Source organism: Magnolia sinica, chromosome 15 (genome assembly GCF_029962835.1).
Source record: "Magnolia sinica isolate HGM2019 chromosome 15, MsV1, whole genome shotgun sequence".
Lineage (NCBI taxonomy): Eukaryota > Viridiplantae > Streptophyta > Magnoliopsida > Magnoliales > Magnoliaceae > Magnolia > Magnolia sinica.
The window spans coordinates 21,649,254-21,663,817 of NC_080587.1; the positions used below are offsets into that span (position 1 = coordinate 21,649,254).

Consider the following 14,564-nt stretch of genomic DNA (forward strand, 5'->3'; position numbering starts at 1 on the left):
CACAATGGGGACCACAAAACTTGGAAATAAGAGAGAGAATGAGAGAAGGAGAGAGAGAGAGAGAGAGAGAGAGAGAGATCGTGATGAAGAGGGACCCCGCCACTCTAGGCCCTCCATTTCTTACATTGCATACTCCAAACGGGTCCCACAACATGTGGTCCCAAAAAAATGAGATTTAATGGTGAATCACCCACCTAAAGATCTTCTTGGACTTCTTCTCCCACCAATGCGTCCTAGAGCCCCATAGAATGCATTTCAACGGTCGAGATGAAGCTTGGATGGTGGAGATGGGATGTAAGGAGGGTGGCCACACCTAGTTTCTTTGGGGGGCTCAGACATTGCTCTCATGGAATTTGCTTGGAATGAAAATGAGAAATGAGAGAGAGAGAGGAGATGTACGGGAGATGGGATGGAAGGTATGGGCTCTCTTGACTTGTTGGGTAAGAAAGGGAAGGTTAAGCATGAGTTGCTTTGACTTTGGATAAGGAGAGGTAAGGGTGAGTGATGGGTTGTAATGGGATGTACTTAACTTATGATTGATGTGATTAATGAGACATGTCGTAGAGATTCTCTCGAAATTTACAACGTGCGGCATTTTCCTCGAACTGAACGCGGGCCCACATCTCCTGGCATGAGTATCACCTCACCGCGCGAGACGGGGCGTTGGAACCGCGGTGACGGTGCGGTCGCACTGGTACAAGTCTCAGATCAAGCCGACTCCAATATGCAAGACTCAGCTTAGGATCATGCGCAAACGTTGGATATAGGTCGTGGGTTGCCGAAATTCGACCATGAGGACCGCAGAGCCTATGGAACGGTACGGTGTAAGATACGGGTCTTACACGAACCCCCCTTCTTTTTATACATTTCATTCCTCTGGACATTCCCTTTTGGTTTAAACGAAAAGGAGGGATGACTAGTTAGTATAATCAGATCAAAATTTGACCGTGGACTGAATTTCTCCTTATATCCTTAGGTCCTCCATTTTTATTGTTTATGTAATCTTATGCTAAGGAGCATGATCCTGACAGAATGATTTCATCTCTGTGTTGAAATTTGTCTAATCCCTTTGATTGAAAACATTTGGTTGATTAATTTATTTATTTGAATCTCGTCATCCAAATTATACATGCATATAGAGTTAGGCCATTACATATCCCTACATCATTTTTTGGTATCAAAGGCTAGATTTTAACGTATGTCAGTTTATTGACAATCCATCTTTTTAGTGAAAATTTTCTAAAGAACCCCTTGACCAAAATCGTAAAAAATCGTAGAGCTTTACACACGTACCGACTCTGCTAAGGGGACATATTTTGTTGAGTTTAGTTAGCCATTTTTCCTAGGTTTTGTTGAGTCCCCATATAAATCTAGGCCATATAGAGTGGACAACAAAGACATGGATCCCACATAAGTGTGCCAAGATTATCATCCAAATAGTAATGCTTATATTGACCGTGTATTCAACATTATAAGTTTCAATTATATGTTTGTTTTGAGTGACTAACACAAGTATTTAAAACTTGGTTTGTTCATGTTTTGATTTTCTAAACATTGTTATTGTGTGATTGTAAAAGGGAATTACTAACTATATTCAAGGAGAAATTCAGTGAAAGTTTTTTGCTTTTATGATTCCTATTCTTGCTTCCGCGTTTATGAATAGTGTGAAAGATATTTGGATGTTGTTTCAAATTGTAGCATGAGGATGTTTGTGATTTTTTTTTCCTACCAATCTTCAGTGCTTCAATATAACACAGAGTTTCCATAACGTTTGACTTGTATTAGTGATTTGGATGTAAGATGCCTATTCAAATCAGGGTGGCAGCTTCTTGCGAAGGCACAATTAGGGGTAAGGATTAAGGATGTTAACTAAGAAAGTATAGTAAGTTTTTTTTTTTTTTCTTGTTTTGAGAGAGATAAATTGTTGTCATCTCTCACTCAAAAGAAAAAATTAAAAAATTAAAAAATCACATATTTCCTTAATATTGTATTCCCTTTTGCAACTTTTTCTCAATCACTACAAAAATACTGGTGCTCTCTTCTGTTCCCTGTATTAATGGGTACGGCATGGGTGCTGTATAAAAACGAGCTGTTGTTAGGAAAAATTTTATTTATTTATTTTTCCATCAGGTATCAAAAGTGAGTATCGACCATGCAATCAGAAGTTGGCCTCATTTATTGGGATGTTCAACCAGCAAGATCAAACTTTTCTTCAGGATAGGTTACAGTATGATAGTTGATGATAAAGCAAATGGACTTATAACACCGAGAAAGGTAAGTAAAATCATAGTTGTAGCTCTCCCATATGTCAATTGAATTTGCAAAAGAGAAAATTGGTAGGTTGTTAAAATTGTAAGAGTATTCTTTTATATTTTGGATATTTTGGATGGCCAAAAAGGAAAAGATAGCTAAATTCAAAGCAGATCAAACCATCATAAGATGTAGAAAATAGAAGAAACTATTCCTAAAAATGTAAATATGAAAATTTATATTAAGTCATAACATTCAATCTGCATGGCATACTTGATATTGATCTATTCTCTTATAAGCGTTGCTTTCTTGAATATGTGAAAATGTAAAATATTAAATTAATTCACAGAAAATTTGATCTTTCCATGAACCTGATTTTTGGACTATAGTTAGTATTTATAATTTATTATTTTTGTGCAATTGCTACTCCTGACCATATCAGAGAACTGATGAAGATTGAGGGGCTGATTAACAATGAAGTAAAGAGTCATTTGCAGGTTTGTTTTAATTAGATCTCAATCTTGATTTTTCCCCTTCTCTGTTTTTTGTTCTTGAAATATTGATGATGAGTCTTAGGGTTGTAGCTTTCGCACCATCTTGGCACTTTTTTCTTCAATAAAATTACAATTTTTTTTTTTAAAAAAAAAGAAGAAGATAATGATGGTGGATGATCTCTCCTGTTGTTTCAGAACCACCGATTGCCATCCATGTTCTTAGACAAGCACATGCATGAAGTGGTTCGATGAAAAGGCAACCATTCCGGTCGTCTATGTTTCGTTCAGTAGTGTGGTCAAGCTAGGAGTGGACCACATGGAGGATTTTTATTTTTTAATGTATTCAAGATCATTTTGAACTTATTGTTGTAAATATTATATATATTTTTATTCTAAAGTAATATAATTTTTGTTTAATATTCATTTTTAATTGTATTGCAACATTTTTTAGGTTTCAAATATTTTTTAAAAAAATATAGGTTCCGATTGAATTGTGTGTGTGTGTGTGTGTGTGTGTATATTTACTGGCTTGCGTCATGGATTGCACAGCTTTTAACTAATGCATCTCAAACCTCTACAACCCTTTGGAAGACTTTTATCGGCACTTTTTCCGTGATTAAATGTCGTTAGAAACTGTGCTTTGGAACACTTTTACCAGCGCTTGAACGGACTTCTGCCGGCGCTTTATCAACTTTCCCATGCGCTTTTCCAGCAATTAGCGGTGGACACTAGAGGCACTGGTAAACGGAGAATAGGCACCAGAAAAGTCTACTCAATCACGGCAACCAGCATAAGCGCCGGTAAATGTTGATAAGCACCTGAAAATCCTTTGCTAACACACCCCTTTTTCGGCACTTGTCTGAGTGCTGGTAAAGGTTTTCCTGGCGCTTTTTTTGCCATTTACTGGCACTTTTGACCACTGATAAAGGTCATTTTTCTTGTAGTGGATCCATCTCAATTTTGAGCTAATATACTAACATGGGCTGGAGAAACTGATGGACGGATGTTACACACAAACATTATGCTGTGCCTCATGGAGATTTTATTTATTTCCCTTTCTCCAACATGGATCATAGACTGAATAGTCTTCAACACCTGTTTTACGCAGCTGCACATGAAACACCTTACATGTAAGCTCCTCATCTATTCGGGAGAGCTCTATTTGAACCACATATATACAAAATACTAGTTCTGTAGGAGACATCAACAAGCCATACCCATGGAAAAATGTAAAATTGCCCCTAAATCTCCTAAGTTCGAGTGGCTTGGCATGTCTGAGTTTTGGATAAGGTTGATTTTTCTCGTAACTTCACCACAATGAGTTACACTTTTGTAATTAATGGGTTTGATGAAAGATATACATCATGGCATTCTCACGCGGCTCAATTCAAAGCAAATAGCTACAACCCCAAGCGCCAAGATAGGTAGGTATGTCAAAAATTGATCGTATGTGGCCGAGATCTAATAAAATCAGTCGCCCATTTAGCTACTTGCACAATGGTGCTTAATATGATCAGGCGATTGTTAAAGGGAGGGGTTCATCCTATGAAAATGGGTAACACCTCTGCCTTCCATATGAAATGACTTTTTCCTCTTCAATATAAATAAAACAAAAAAGGAATTTTTACAGTCGGCCAAAGAGAACAATTGCAAAATGCTTTTCTTTTTGTTTTTCTACCTTTTGTGCCCTAATCGTTAATGGTTTCCTTTCGGGTACCAGCAAAGAATACTTTTGATAGTTTTGGCAGAATGCAATTCACCCTTTCTTTTTCTTTTTCTTTTTTTCTTTTTTGTTTTTCAAGGGAAAGCGGGAGGTGGTAATCCAGGTTAAATATAAGAAAACTATGGGAACAAACAATTTTGGGTGGGCCCTACACAGTTTATGTGCCATACTTTTACAACAACGAACTATGAAAAGAGAAATCTAAAAAACATGATGATAGAGCCAAAACCCAAACATGAAATATGCTCCAGTAGCTCGAAGATGGGAAAAACAAGGAAGAAAAGGGAGGCAGAAGCCACTACCATCAGAAATTGAATTGCTTTGGAACTCCCCCTCAAAGAGAATGTTGAGAGTCGTGCAGTTTAGAAGTAGCCTCTTTCGAGGCTCTACTACTACCAACGACGAAAAATCAGTAGGGTGTATCCAGGTTCCCAAGTCGTCTATTGAAATAGATTTTCATGGCAACACCAACTGAAGGTGGGCCAATTAAATGAATGGTCCAAGTTCCTAAGAGGTGGACTCGGCCTACACAGCCACCAACTCAAATAAGTAACAAGAATGCATTTGGACGACAACATAACCCATCATAGAGAAAATAGGAATCTCGCGACTTAAAAGGTACCATTTTCATTACCATCAAAAATTACCATGCAATGCCCAAGCACGGAGTTCGCACGATACCATTTCCAATATAAGTTCGCAGCAGTAGGGCCCACCGTTCAGTGTTCCAAACTGTTAATATTACAGACAACGCCATCTTTTTTTAGAGTTATTACGAACAACATCATCAAAAGCCCTCGCCCCAAATATTTGTTAGATTGGAAGAATCATAACCATTGAATGGTGGAGATTTATTAGAAGGTTAAAGAATGAAAATACACCAACGGATCACATTCACCCAAGGGTTCTACATTGGCATTTGGCCATCTACATCTAGGCCATGAAATTGATGGTTTAAATCACTGCCTCATCACCTATGGGCCCCACTTCTACCATACAAACTACCCCCCAGCATTGTGGAAAGCATGAGTCAGGGTTTGAAGTGGTGAAGAATCAAACTGAAAAGAAAAATAAAATACCAGAAGACGGATAACTTCAAGATGAAATATATAAATACATACGTGCATATATATATATATCTATATATATATATATATATATATATATATAGAGAGAGAGAGAGAGAGAGAGAGAGAGAGAGAGAGAGAGACTCAATGTCGAGAGGGTTTTCACATTTTTGGCATATCTAGCCTTAGTAGACTTGCGAGCTTGCTGCGTCACTGCTAGAGCTGGGCAGAATCCGACCTAATTTGACGGATCTGACCTGATCCGATCCGAACCGAAGGCCAGGATCGGGTCGGATCGAGTAGGTCCACTCAGATCGAACCATACATCAAGTGAAGTTCGGATCAGTTACCAATCTGGACCGATCTGATCTGGGATCCGATCCGCACAATGTTCATTCAACACTATTTCCTATAATGTTGTCCATTTGAGATTGGGATATACCTCATTTTTTATTTAATACCATAAAATGATCTAGAAAAATAGATAGATGGCATGGATGAAATAAATACATCATGGTGGGTCCACAGAGCACCGACCATCAGCCATTGGCCAGTGGCAAGAGAGTAGCCAATCCCTCCTCTCAGCTCATGGCTCGAGGTGCATCAAGCACCGAGCTTTGACACAGAGATAGGGAAATGGTTCTATGCGGTCGAGAGCATGGGAACTTCCCATGAGGTTGAGCTGTGTGGGCCCCCACCGTGATGCGTGTCGAACATCAACACCGTGCATTTGATGGGTCCCCTTTAAATTATGGGATATCCCAAATCCGTATATGGAACTCAGGTGGGCCATACCATCTAAAATCATGTGAAGACATTCCTAAAACATATAAAAGCACTTGGTAGGAACCACCTAAAATTTGGATGCATTTGAAACTTGGTCTGACCCCTCATCCAAGTGGGACACACATAATGGATGGTCTGGATTTGTGAACCACACCTCGGTGGGCCCAAAAAATGATCATGAATATTTTAATAGGAGGGTAACCCATAACCCCTCTCAACGTACAAACGTGAAGCAGATTGGCAGGTGTACCAACGCACCAAGCTAGATGGTGTATTGACGTCAGCAAATTCTGTGGGTCCCATCATGAGGTATGTGTTATATCCAAACAATCCATCCATTTGGCGGGCTCGTCTTAAGGCTTGAGCCGAAAAATAAGACAGATCTAACGATCAAGTGGACCACACTGCAAAAAGCGGTGGGAGGTTGAACGTCTACCATTGAAATAGAGGATTCGATTCGAACCGTACCCAACCCGATTCGACGCAGTTTCCCTGACCAAGTCAGACTCAGTTTGGGTCAGGCCAACAATGCGACAGATCGGATGGAGTCAAAGGACCTGGACTCAATTCCGGATCGGATCGAGTTCGGGTCAGGGCATTGAAAGTTTTGGATCGAGTCAAGTTAGACCCAATCCAGTTCGACTCGACTCGATGCCCACCTCTAGCCACTGCAAAGATGAAGAAAAAAATGAAAAAATGAAGAAGAAGAAGAAGAAGAAGAGGAAGAAAAAGAATGAGAGGGATTGGGAGAAGAGACCCAAGCTCGCTGGAGTTCGCAACTTCTCAATTGCTTGCAGTTGTTGGTCACAGGTCAGGATGGTGGAGAGAGAGAGAGAGAGAGAGAGAGAGAGAGAGAGATGGGTTAGGGTTTTTGCTTTGGGAAGAAAGGGGAAGAGAATGGATGAGGAATGAGGATTGGACAGGGTTAGGGTTTTAGGAAGAATCAAGAAAGGGGGGCAGTCATCCAAGTAAGTTGGAATGATTAGTTTTTTTTTTTTTTTTTTTTGTTCAAGTACTTATAACAGCAAGTCAAGTCGAGTTTCAAGGTGAGTCGAGTCGAGTGACCCAGTGCTTAACCTCGACTCATTTCTGACTTGAGCTCCTAAATATAACTCACCTTGACTTGTCCCACTGGGTCGAGTCGAGTCAAGCGAGTTTCTTGAGCTAACTTAGCTCATCACCAACTCTAGCAGTTAATATTGATGGATGGTAGATATTGAAGATGGGCCCCACATGATGATGGACAATAACATTGATGGGGGGCCCCACATGACAAAGTCCTTGTAAGTAGGCATGGGCATGAATCGAATCTTCTCTGTATATATATACATGTAGGGTCAGGTTTCTGATCCCAACATATGTGTTACACAGCTCCATAGAAGGCACCGGCATATGGCCTCATGTGAGATCCAAGCTGTCCATTTAGGTTGGAATTCCAGGTAGAACCCTGTTGCCAAAAATCAGGTTGAAAACAGAGGGAATAATGATACAATGGGGCGTACTGAGTTACCTAGTACACTTCCCTGATCAGCAGCTCTGGGCACCTTTTGGGCCTTACCATTACAAACATTTGGCCTATATAATATGCAAACCATTCACCAACCAAGGCTTTGCAGGTTTATACAATTTATCAAATTGCAGAATTTATGTTCAAAAAGTCAAATTGCAGAATTCACCAGATTGTAGCTAAATGAGATAAATAATAAAAGAATATTTTTACTCTGTTGAGACCCTTGTCCTACTCTAAGGTTCGACTCCAATCGAGCTCTTCAGTTGAAGGTTGAAACCACCTCGGTTCAATCCAAGTGCTATAAATATATTCTTCACACATAAAAATCTATGTTAGGATAGCATCTACTGTACTTAAGCGAGTAGAAAACACAATCTTCACCGCTGACAATAGGAAAATGGATCTTATTTTCCATCCCTTTCCCTAATGCTGTGGAGGAGAGAGAAGTCCATCGACCTACAAATAGTAATCGATCTTCCAGGGTTTCCATCTTCACCCACTCCATCCCTGAAGGTTCCAGTCTAAAAACATGAACTGGAGTCCCAGAAAAACCAACAACCACCATTAATAGCTCCCCTCTCGATTCTACCAAATAATATTCCCACTTACATAAAGGTGTTTCACGACAATTACAGAATTTCAGTGGCTTGGGCTTGGCAAGAATAGTCCAAGTGATTAGCTTTGGATCAAAGACCCCCAATACCCCATTATGTCCCAAGACAGAAAACCTCATCCTTGAAAACTGGATTTGAGTAGGATAACGAGAATGGCAAATTAGTATCAAAAAGGTACTCAGGCCAATACCTGTCCCCACGATGATAAATCTATATGGAAGCAGAAGTAGCAATAGAGTCAATAGCAAAAATTGTGGAATCTGAAGAAGTAGGTGTGGCTGAGAAGGTGATGCAATTGAAGTGGTGATATTCCAAATCTGGGAGTTCAATCCTTGATTTGATAAAGGGATTGAAAAGGAACACAGAGCTGTTGAGTTCAATCCTTGATTTGATAAAGGGATTGAAAAGGAACACAGAGCTGTTGCCTCTATACATGAATACCCAACCATCCTTGCAGAAACAAATTGTTGAACCAGGGAGCTCTGGGATATTGATGAAATATCTCTCATTGTACAAAGGATTCAAGAAGTTACACATGCCATCGTCTTTCCCAAAATACATGAGCCATGGCGAGTAATTTCTGAGAAATGGCAAGCCATGACTACTGAGAAAAGAGATGCTGTTTTGTGATTAGGCTCGGTGGGGCAATTGATCGCCAATTTCTACAGGAGGAGATCAGATGAACAAAATCTGCTCAAAAGAAATGCAATGCGATCAACTCTAGAAGATCTGTTGGAAGGTCAGACCAAGGTCTATATTCAACAATTTCTGTCTTTTTGGATGGAGTTATTTTGAAGATGTCCTCCATATCACCTAGGTTGGTATTTTCTTGTTGGATCTCTTCCAAGTCCTTTGGACTCCTTTCTTTTTGAACTTGTTCAGCTTCTTTCTTCTCATCCTTTCAGCTTCTTTCTTCTCATCCTTTCTTCTTGTCCTTCTACGTTCCTTCTTGCTGGATCTCTTCATATGGCTTAAACTGTATGAGGGACACCATAACACAGCAATTATTATCAAACAAATTATGAAATTACACCTTAAGCAAATGAGAAAAAACCACTCTTCTCAATAAATCTGAGCAAATGACCATTTCAGCTTCAGCTTCAGAAAAAATAGTTCCATGGAGTTAATCAAAGCCAACACGGGGAGGAATTATATGACATGTGACCAAAATCGCAGCATAGTATATACAGTTTTAACTTCTAACAAGTGAAACACATAATCTGGTAGGACAAACCATTGGGATGTTGCATTCCACTATGGATAGACCATGCCCCAAAAATCTCCCAGATCGGATGGTCAAGCAGCTTGTCTTGGTTTTAACTATCTACTTATTGGTGACAAATTAAAAAGGATAAGATCGTCATGTGGAGGAAATTTTAGGAAAGTCCATCTAGGGTGCAACGCAACAGTCCAGTGGTCTTGAGTACCAAACCACAGGCTCATTTTGTCAGAATTGAGCACCGATCATTAGGTAAAAGTTGGAACTTTAGCCGCGTAAGAGTTAAAATTCAGATTATGGAAGGTTTTTTTTTTCCTTTTCTTTCTTTCGTTATCCCGGCTTTTACTATTAATCTAGCTGGAACACTTCCCCTGATTGCAGCAAAGGTGTTAGAATGCGGCTTAAGTGTATGTCAGCTCAGCGTCTTATGTGAAATTGACAAAAAAGACTGATGACATAGAGTTGGAGTTCATTCTTTATCTCGAGGACCTGTTTCATCTTTCAAGGATGGAGACAATGGATGAAAGAATGCATTTCCACTGCTTCTGTCTCAATTTTAGCCATTGGAATTGCAGTAATGTTCTTCCAAAAATCCAAGTGTCTTTAGCAATGTAAACATTTGCATTCTGTTTTATTCACCAATGTGAGAAGGGTCGTTTCAAGCTCCAAAAATCAGCTCGACTTGGTTCGAACTCAGCTTCGATCCGACTCAAGTCGAGTCGAGCGAGCTACCGAGCTAACTCTGCTCGTGTACAGCTTTGGATTTGCCTTATATTTAAAACTCGTGCTCTGAAATTATTGGGCAAAATGAATGGACTGTGGATAAGGCCATTTAATAGTCAACTTCATTCTTGATTTAAGTGGACCATATGATTAGAAATAATATATATATATATGGCAACTCTCACTCTCCAAACTCCCTTGGTGTGGCCCATCAAATTATCAATGGGCCTAATCTTTAGGCCCTATGCCTGCATTTTGTCTCGGCATATGGATGGAGTGGGCCATGAGAAATCCTTGTGGTCATAAGCTATGTGGGCCCTTAGAAGCTGTGTGGCCCACAAAAATGCTGCTAAGAAATTGACTCCATCCATTAGTTTCTCAATATCGCAATAGGATAGGAGTAAAAAAGTCAGTCTGATCAACGACACAAAATAGTGAGGATTGAAAAATCAATGGACATATGAGATGATGTTTGTATTAACATGATATTTGTGCCTATAATTTATCCTAGCATTAATAATATTATGAATTGTTCAAATGACATATAAGCATTATGGAGGGCTCCCCAAAAGTTTTCAATTGTTGACATTACTGTTATGGGAAAATCTAAGGCCAAGTCCACCTGAGGAAATCGTAGTACGAGTAAGTGAACGACCTCGCCGAGTAACAGGGCTCATCAAACCGACACTTAGCTCGGCATGTCCAAACTGAGCTCAAACACAGCCCTGACTCTTAGTGCCGATGTTAAACCTATCAATCAGTTCGGGCAGCAGGAGCATGGTTCCTAAAACCAAGAGGTCAGCTCGGATAGAGACGCAACCTGTGATCATACTAGGGAATCATCCCCAATAACACACGAGGAGTAACTGCCAGCGCACGATCTCGAAATAACCGCCAATATCAACATGCACGTTGTTAGTGGTTAGAGGCCAAGATCGTGCCGAGAATGACGGACACGTTCACTCTAATTGAAAGGTATAAGTAGGAATCAAACCCACAGGAACAAGTACGCAAAATCTCTCACCCGAAACCCACTAGCACTACATAGACCCAGATTCCTATCCTGACTTTGGCATCGGAGGGTCCCCTGCTCTAGCAAGGGTCTCCTTTGTCCTTCTCCTATGCAGGCTTACAGGGCTCGACGCGAGTGCTCGTAGCTTGGCTAGGGTGAGCCAGATTTTTGTATCAACATTTTGGCACCGTCTGAGGGAAGCAGTTAAAAAGTCTTTGTAACTTTACTAGAATTGGCTAAGGGAAGGAAGAAAGCACTCCCAGTAGCAGTGGCAAAACCATAGCCCACTGGTCAATGACACTCATCTTATGTACTCCATGTCGAATCAGCCCCAACAGGACTGTCTCAACGAACTCGGAGCCGAGGAGGCAAGTACCATGCGCTATAAAACCAAGTGCTGACATTGGTCAACGAGATCAACCAAATGAAGCATCATATGACAAGACAGCAACCACCCCCCGATCAAGGGGAGGTCGCTCCAGTGGCAACAGAGCAGCTCGTTCTTGTAGGTTCACAAATAGGAGCGTCCCGGGGTATATCAGCTCGGACCCCAACTCACACACGAAATACAGCAACCGGGGCACCGACTTACGTGTCCAAGACCTCCGCATTAGCCCCAATTGACCTCCGCCATGAGTTAGAAAGGAGGAGAAGGGGCAGAACGCCCGAGGTCGAGGCATCTCGCGAAACTGTCGCTGAAAACAAAGACCCATGGGAAGCTCAGCTTGAAGAACTCCGAAACCAGATCAAGAGCATGCACCGAGATCACCAGATGCAGGCTCCAGCTGTAGTAGAAGCGATGATGGAGGAGACCGAGCCTCCGTTTACTAGTGAAATCATGGACTCAGCAATGTCTTCAAGGTTTAGGATGCCCCCCATCATTCAATATTCAGGTTCCGGGGACCCAACAGAACACATGGAATCTTATTGTTCTTGGATGCAGATCCAGTCGACATCAGAGGTGATGATGTGCAAAGCATTCTCCATAACCCTAACAGGGGTTGCGAGAAGCTGGTACCGACAACTCAAGCCGAAATTAATCAACATGTTTGCCATGCTCAGTAAAGCTTTCTTAACGCAATTCATTGTCGAGAAGAAGAGTCGAAAACCGTCAACTCATCTACTCACCCTCAAACAGAAAAGTGGGGAATCGTTGAAGGACTACATTTCTCGATTCAACGAAGAGGCTTTGCAAGTCGACGATTACTTCAACAAGATGGCTCTAACCGCAATGATCAGCGGACTCAAAGACGGGAGGTTCCTCTTTTCGATAGGGAAGAACCCCCTGGCCACTCTGAGCGATCTCATAAATCGAGCCCAGAAGTATACTAATGCTGAGGAGTTCTTTAGCTGTGAAAAAGTGCCCAAGGCTCAGAGCATTCACCCAAAGACACGAAGCGCAAGGATGCCCCATTCAAACCTAGCACGAGCAAGAAGAGGTTAGATGAGAATGGATCCCACGGCCAAAGGCCAAGTAGAAAACCCAAAAACCGCTTCAGATCGTATACTCCTCTCAACACATCTCCAGAACAGATCCTATTGGAGATCCGAGACAGAAAGCTATTACATTGGTTGATCTGCATGAAGACGGAAGCAGGTCAGCAAGACAAGCGCAGATATTGTCACTTTCATACCATGGGCATAACACCAGTGATTGCATCGACTTGAAGGAGATTGAGACCCTCATCCGCAAGGGTCACTTATGTCAGTACATAAAAGAAGAAAGACAGGCTCGGAAGGACGAGCAACCAGGCAGAGCTAGGGACGATGGTACTAAGATCCGGATGATATACGGAGGTCCGTCCGGAGGCAGTGACTCAAACCAAGCCCGAAAAGCTCATGCTCGAAGCATCTACCCCGAGCACTATATCCACTTAGCTAACAGGCCGAGAAAGGAGCTCCAAGTGAGTACGTGCAATCTTACATTTACAGAGGATGATGCGTGCGGAATTCAGCATCCTCATGACAATGCTTTGGTAGTCACGATGACAATATCCAATCGTAAGGTGTACTGCATCTTGGTTGATACGGGGAGCACGGTCGACATCTTGTACTCTGAGGCATTCAACAAGATTGGCATTGATAGATCATGCCTCCGACCTATTCGGACCCCGTTGCATGGCTTCGCAGGCGATAAAGTTATCTCGAAAGGGACGATCTCTCTTCCGGTCAAAGTAGGAGAAGGACAGAATCAAGTCACCTTGTTGGTGGACTTTCTGGTGGTACACACTGTCATTTTTGAATGACCATCTCTTAACGCCATGAGGGCGGGGGTATCCACATACCATCTGATGATGAATTTCCCTGCTGTTGGGGGAATTGGCTATGTCAGAGGCGACCAGCAAGAAGCTCGACGTTGCTATTCCATAGCAGTTAGAAAATGCTCAGTAAAGCAGGCCCTCACAATTGGTATGCTCGACCTTAGAGAAGACACCTCAACGAAGAGTTCCCCTGTGGAGGACCTCTTAATCCTCCCGCTCGATGACGCTGATCCAACTAGAACAGTCCAGCTCGGATCATCTTTGAATGCCGATCACCGGAATGAGATGCAGAATTTTTTGCGACAGCACAAAGGTGTCTTCACATGGTCCCACCAAGACATGTCGGGCATCGCTTCTGAAGTTATGGTCCATAGGCTGAATGTGGATCCAGAGCACAAACTAGTCAAGTAGAAGAGAAGGGCTTTCGAGCCCGAGAGATATGCAGCGATTGCCGAGGAGGTTGCAATCTCCTCGACGCTGGCTTCATAGAAGAGGTCCACTACCCTGACTGGATCACCAACGTTGTGCTCGTCAAAAAGGCCAACGGAAAGTGGCGCATCTGCGTAGATTACTCCGACCTCAACAAGGCTTGCCCAAAAGATACCTTCCCTGTCCCGAGGATCGACCAACTGGTCGACAGCACAGCTGAGCACGAGCTCTTAACGTTATGAATGCATACTCCGGTTATAACCAGATAGTTATGCACTCGAACAAACAAAAGATGACATTCATCACAGATAAATGACTCTATTGCTATTAGGTCATGCCCTTTGGGTAAAAGAATGCAGGGGCAACCTATCAACGATTGGTGAACAAGATGTTCGCCCAACAAATCGGTAAGACCATAGAAGTTTATGTCGATGACATGCTAGTGAAAAGCATTAGATTATCCAACCACACCTCGG

General features: G+C 41.7%; 1 protein-coding gene and 1 long non-coding RNA gene across 2 annotated transcripts; one reads left to right on the forward strand and one right to left on the reverse strand.

Moving 5' to 3' along the window:
* Positions 1–8,814: 8,814 nt before the first annotated feature.
* LOC131227142 (uncharacterized) lies at positions 8,815–10,305 on the reverse strand. Its single transcript, XR_009162081.1, has 2 exons — positions 9,386–10,305; positions 8,815–9,349 (listed from the first exon to the last, which is right to left on the reverse strand). It is a non-coding gene; the product is annotated as an uncharacterized LOC131227142 (long non-coding RNA).
* A 1,517-nt stretch (positions 10,306–11,822) lies between these two features.
* On the forward strand, positions 11,823–13,644 carry LOC131226876 (uncharacterized). Its single transcript, XM_058222587.1, has 2 exons — positions 11,823–12,837; positions 12,932–13,644. Exons 1-2 carry the CDS (start codon positions 11,823–11,825, stop codon positions 13,642–13,644), a joined length of 1,728 nt encoding a protein of 575 aa, XP_058078570.1.
* The last annotated feature ends 920 nt before the right edge of the window (positions 13,645–14,564 follow it).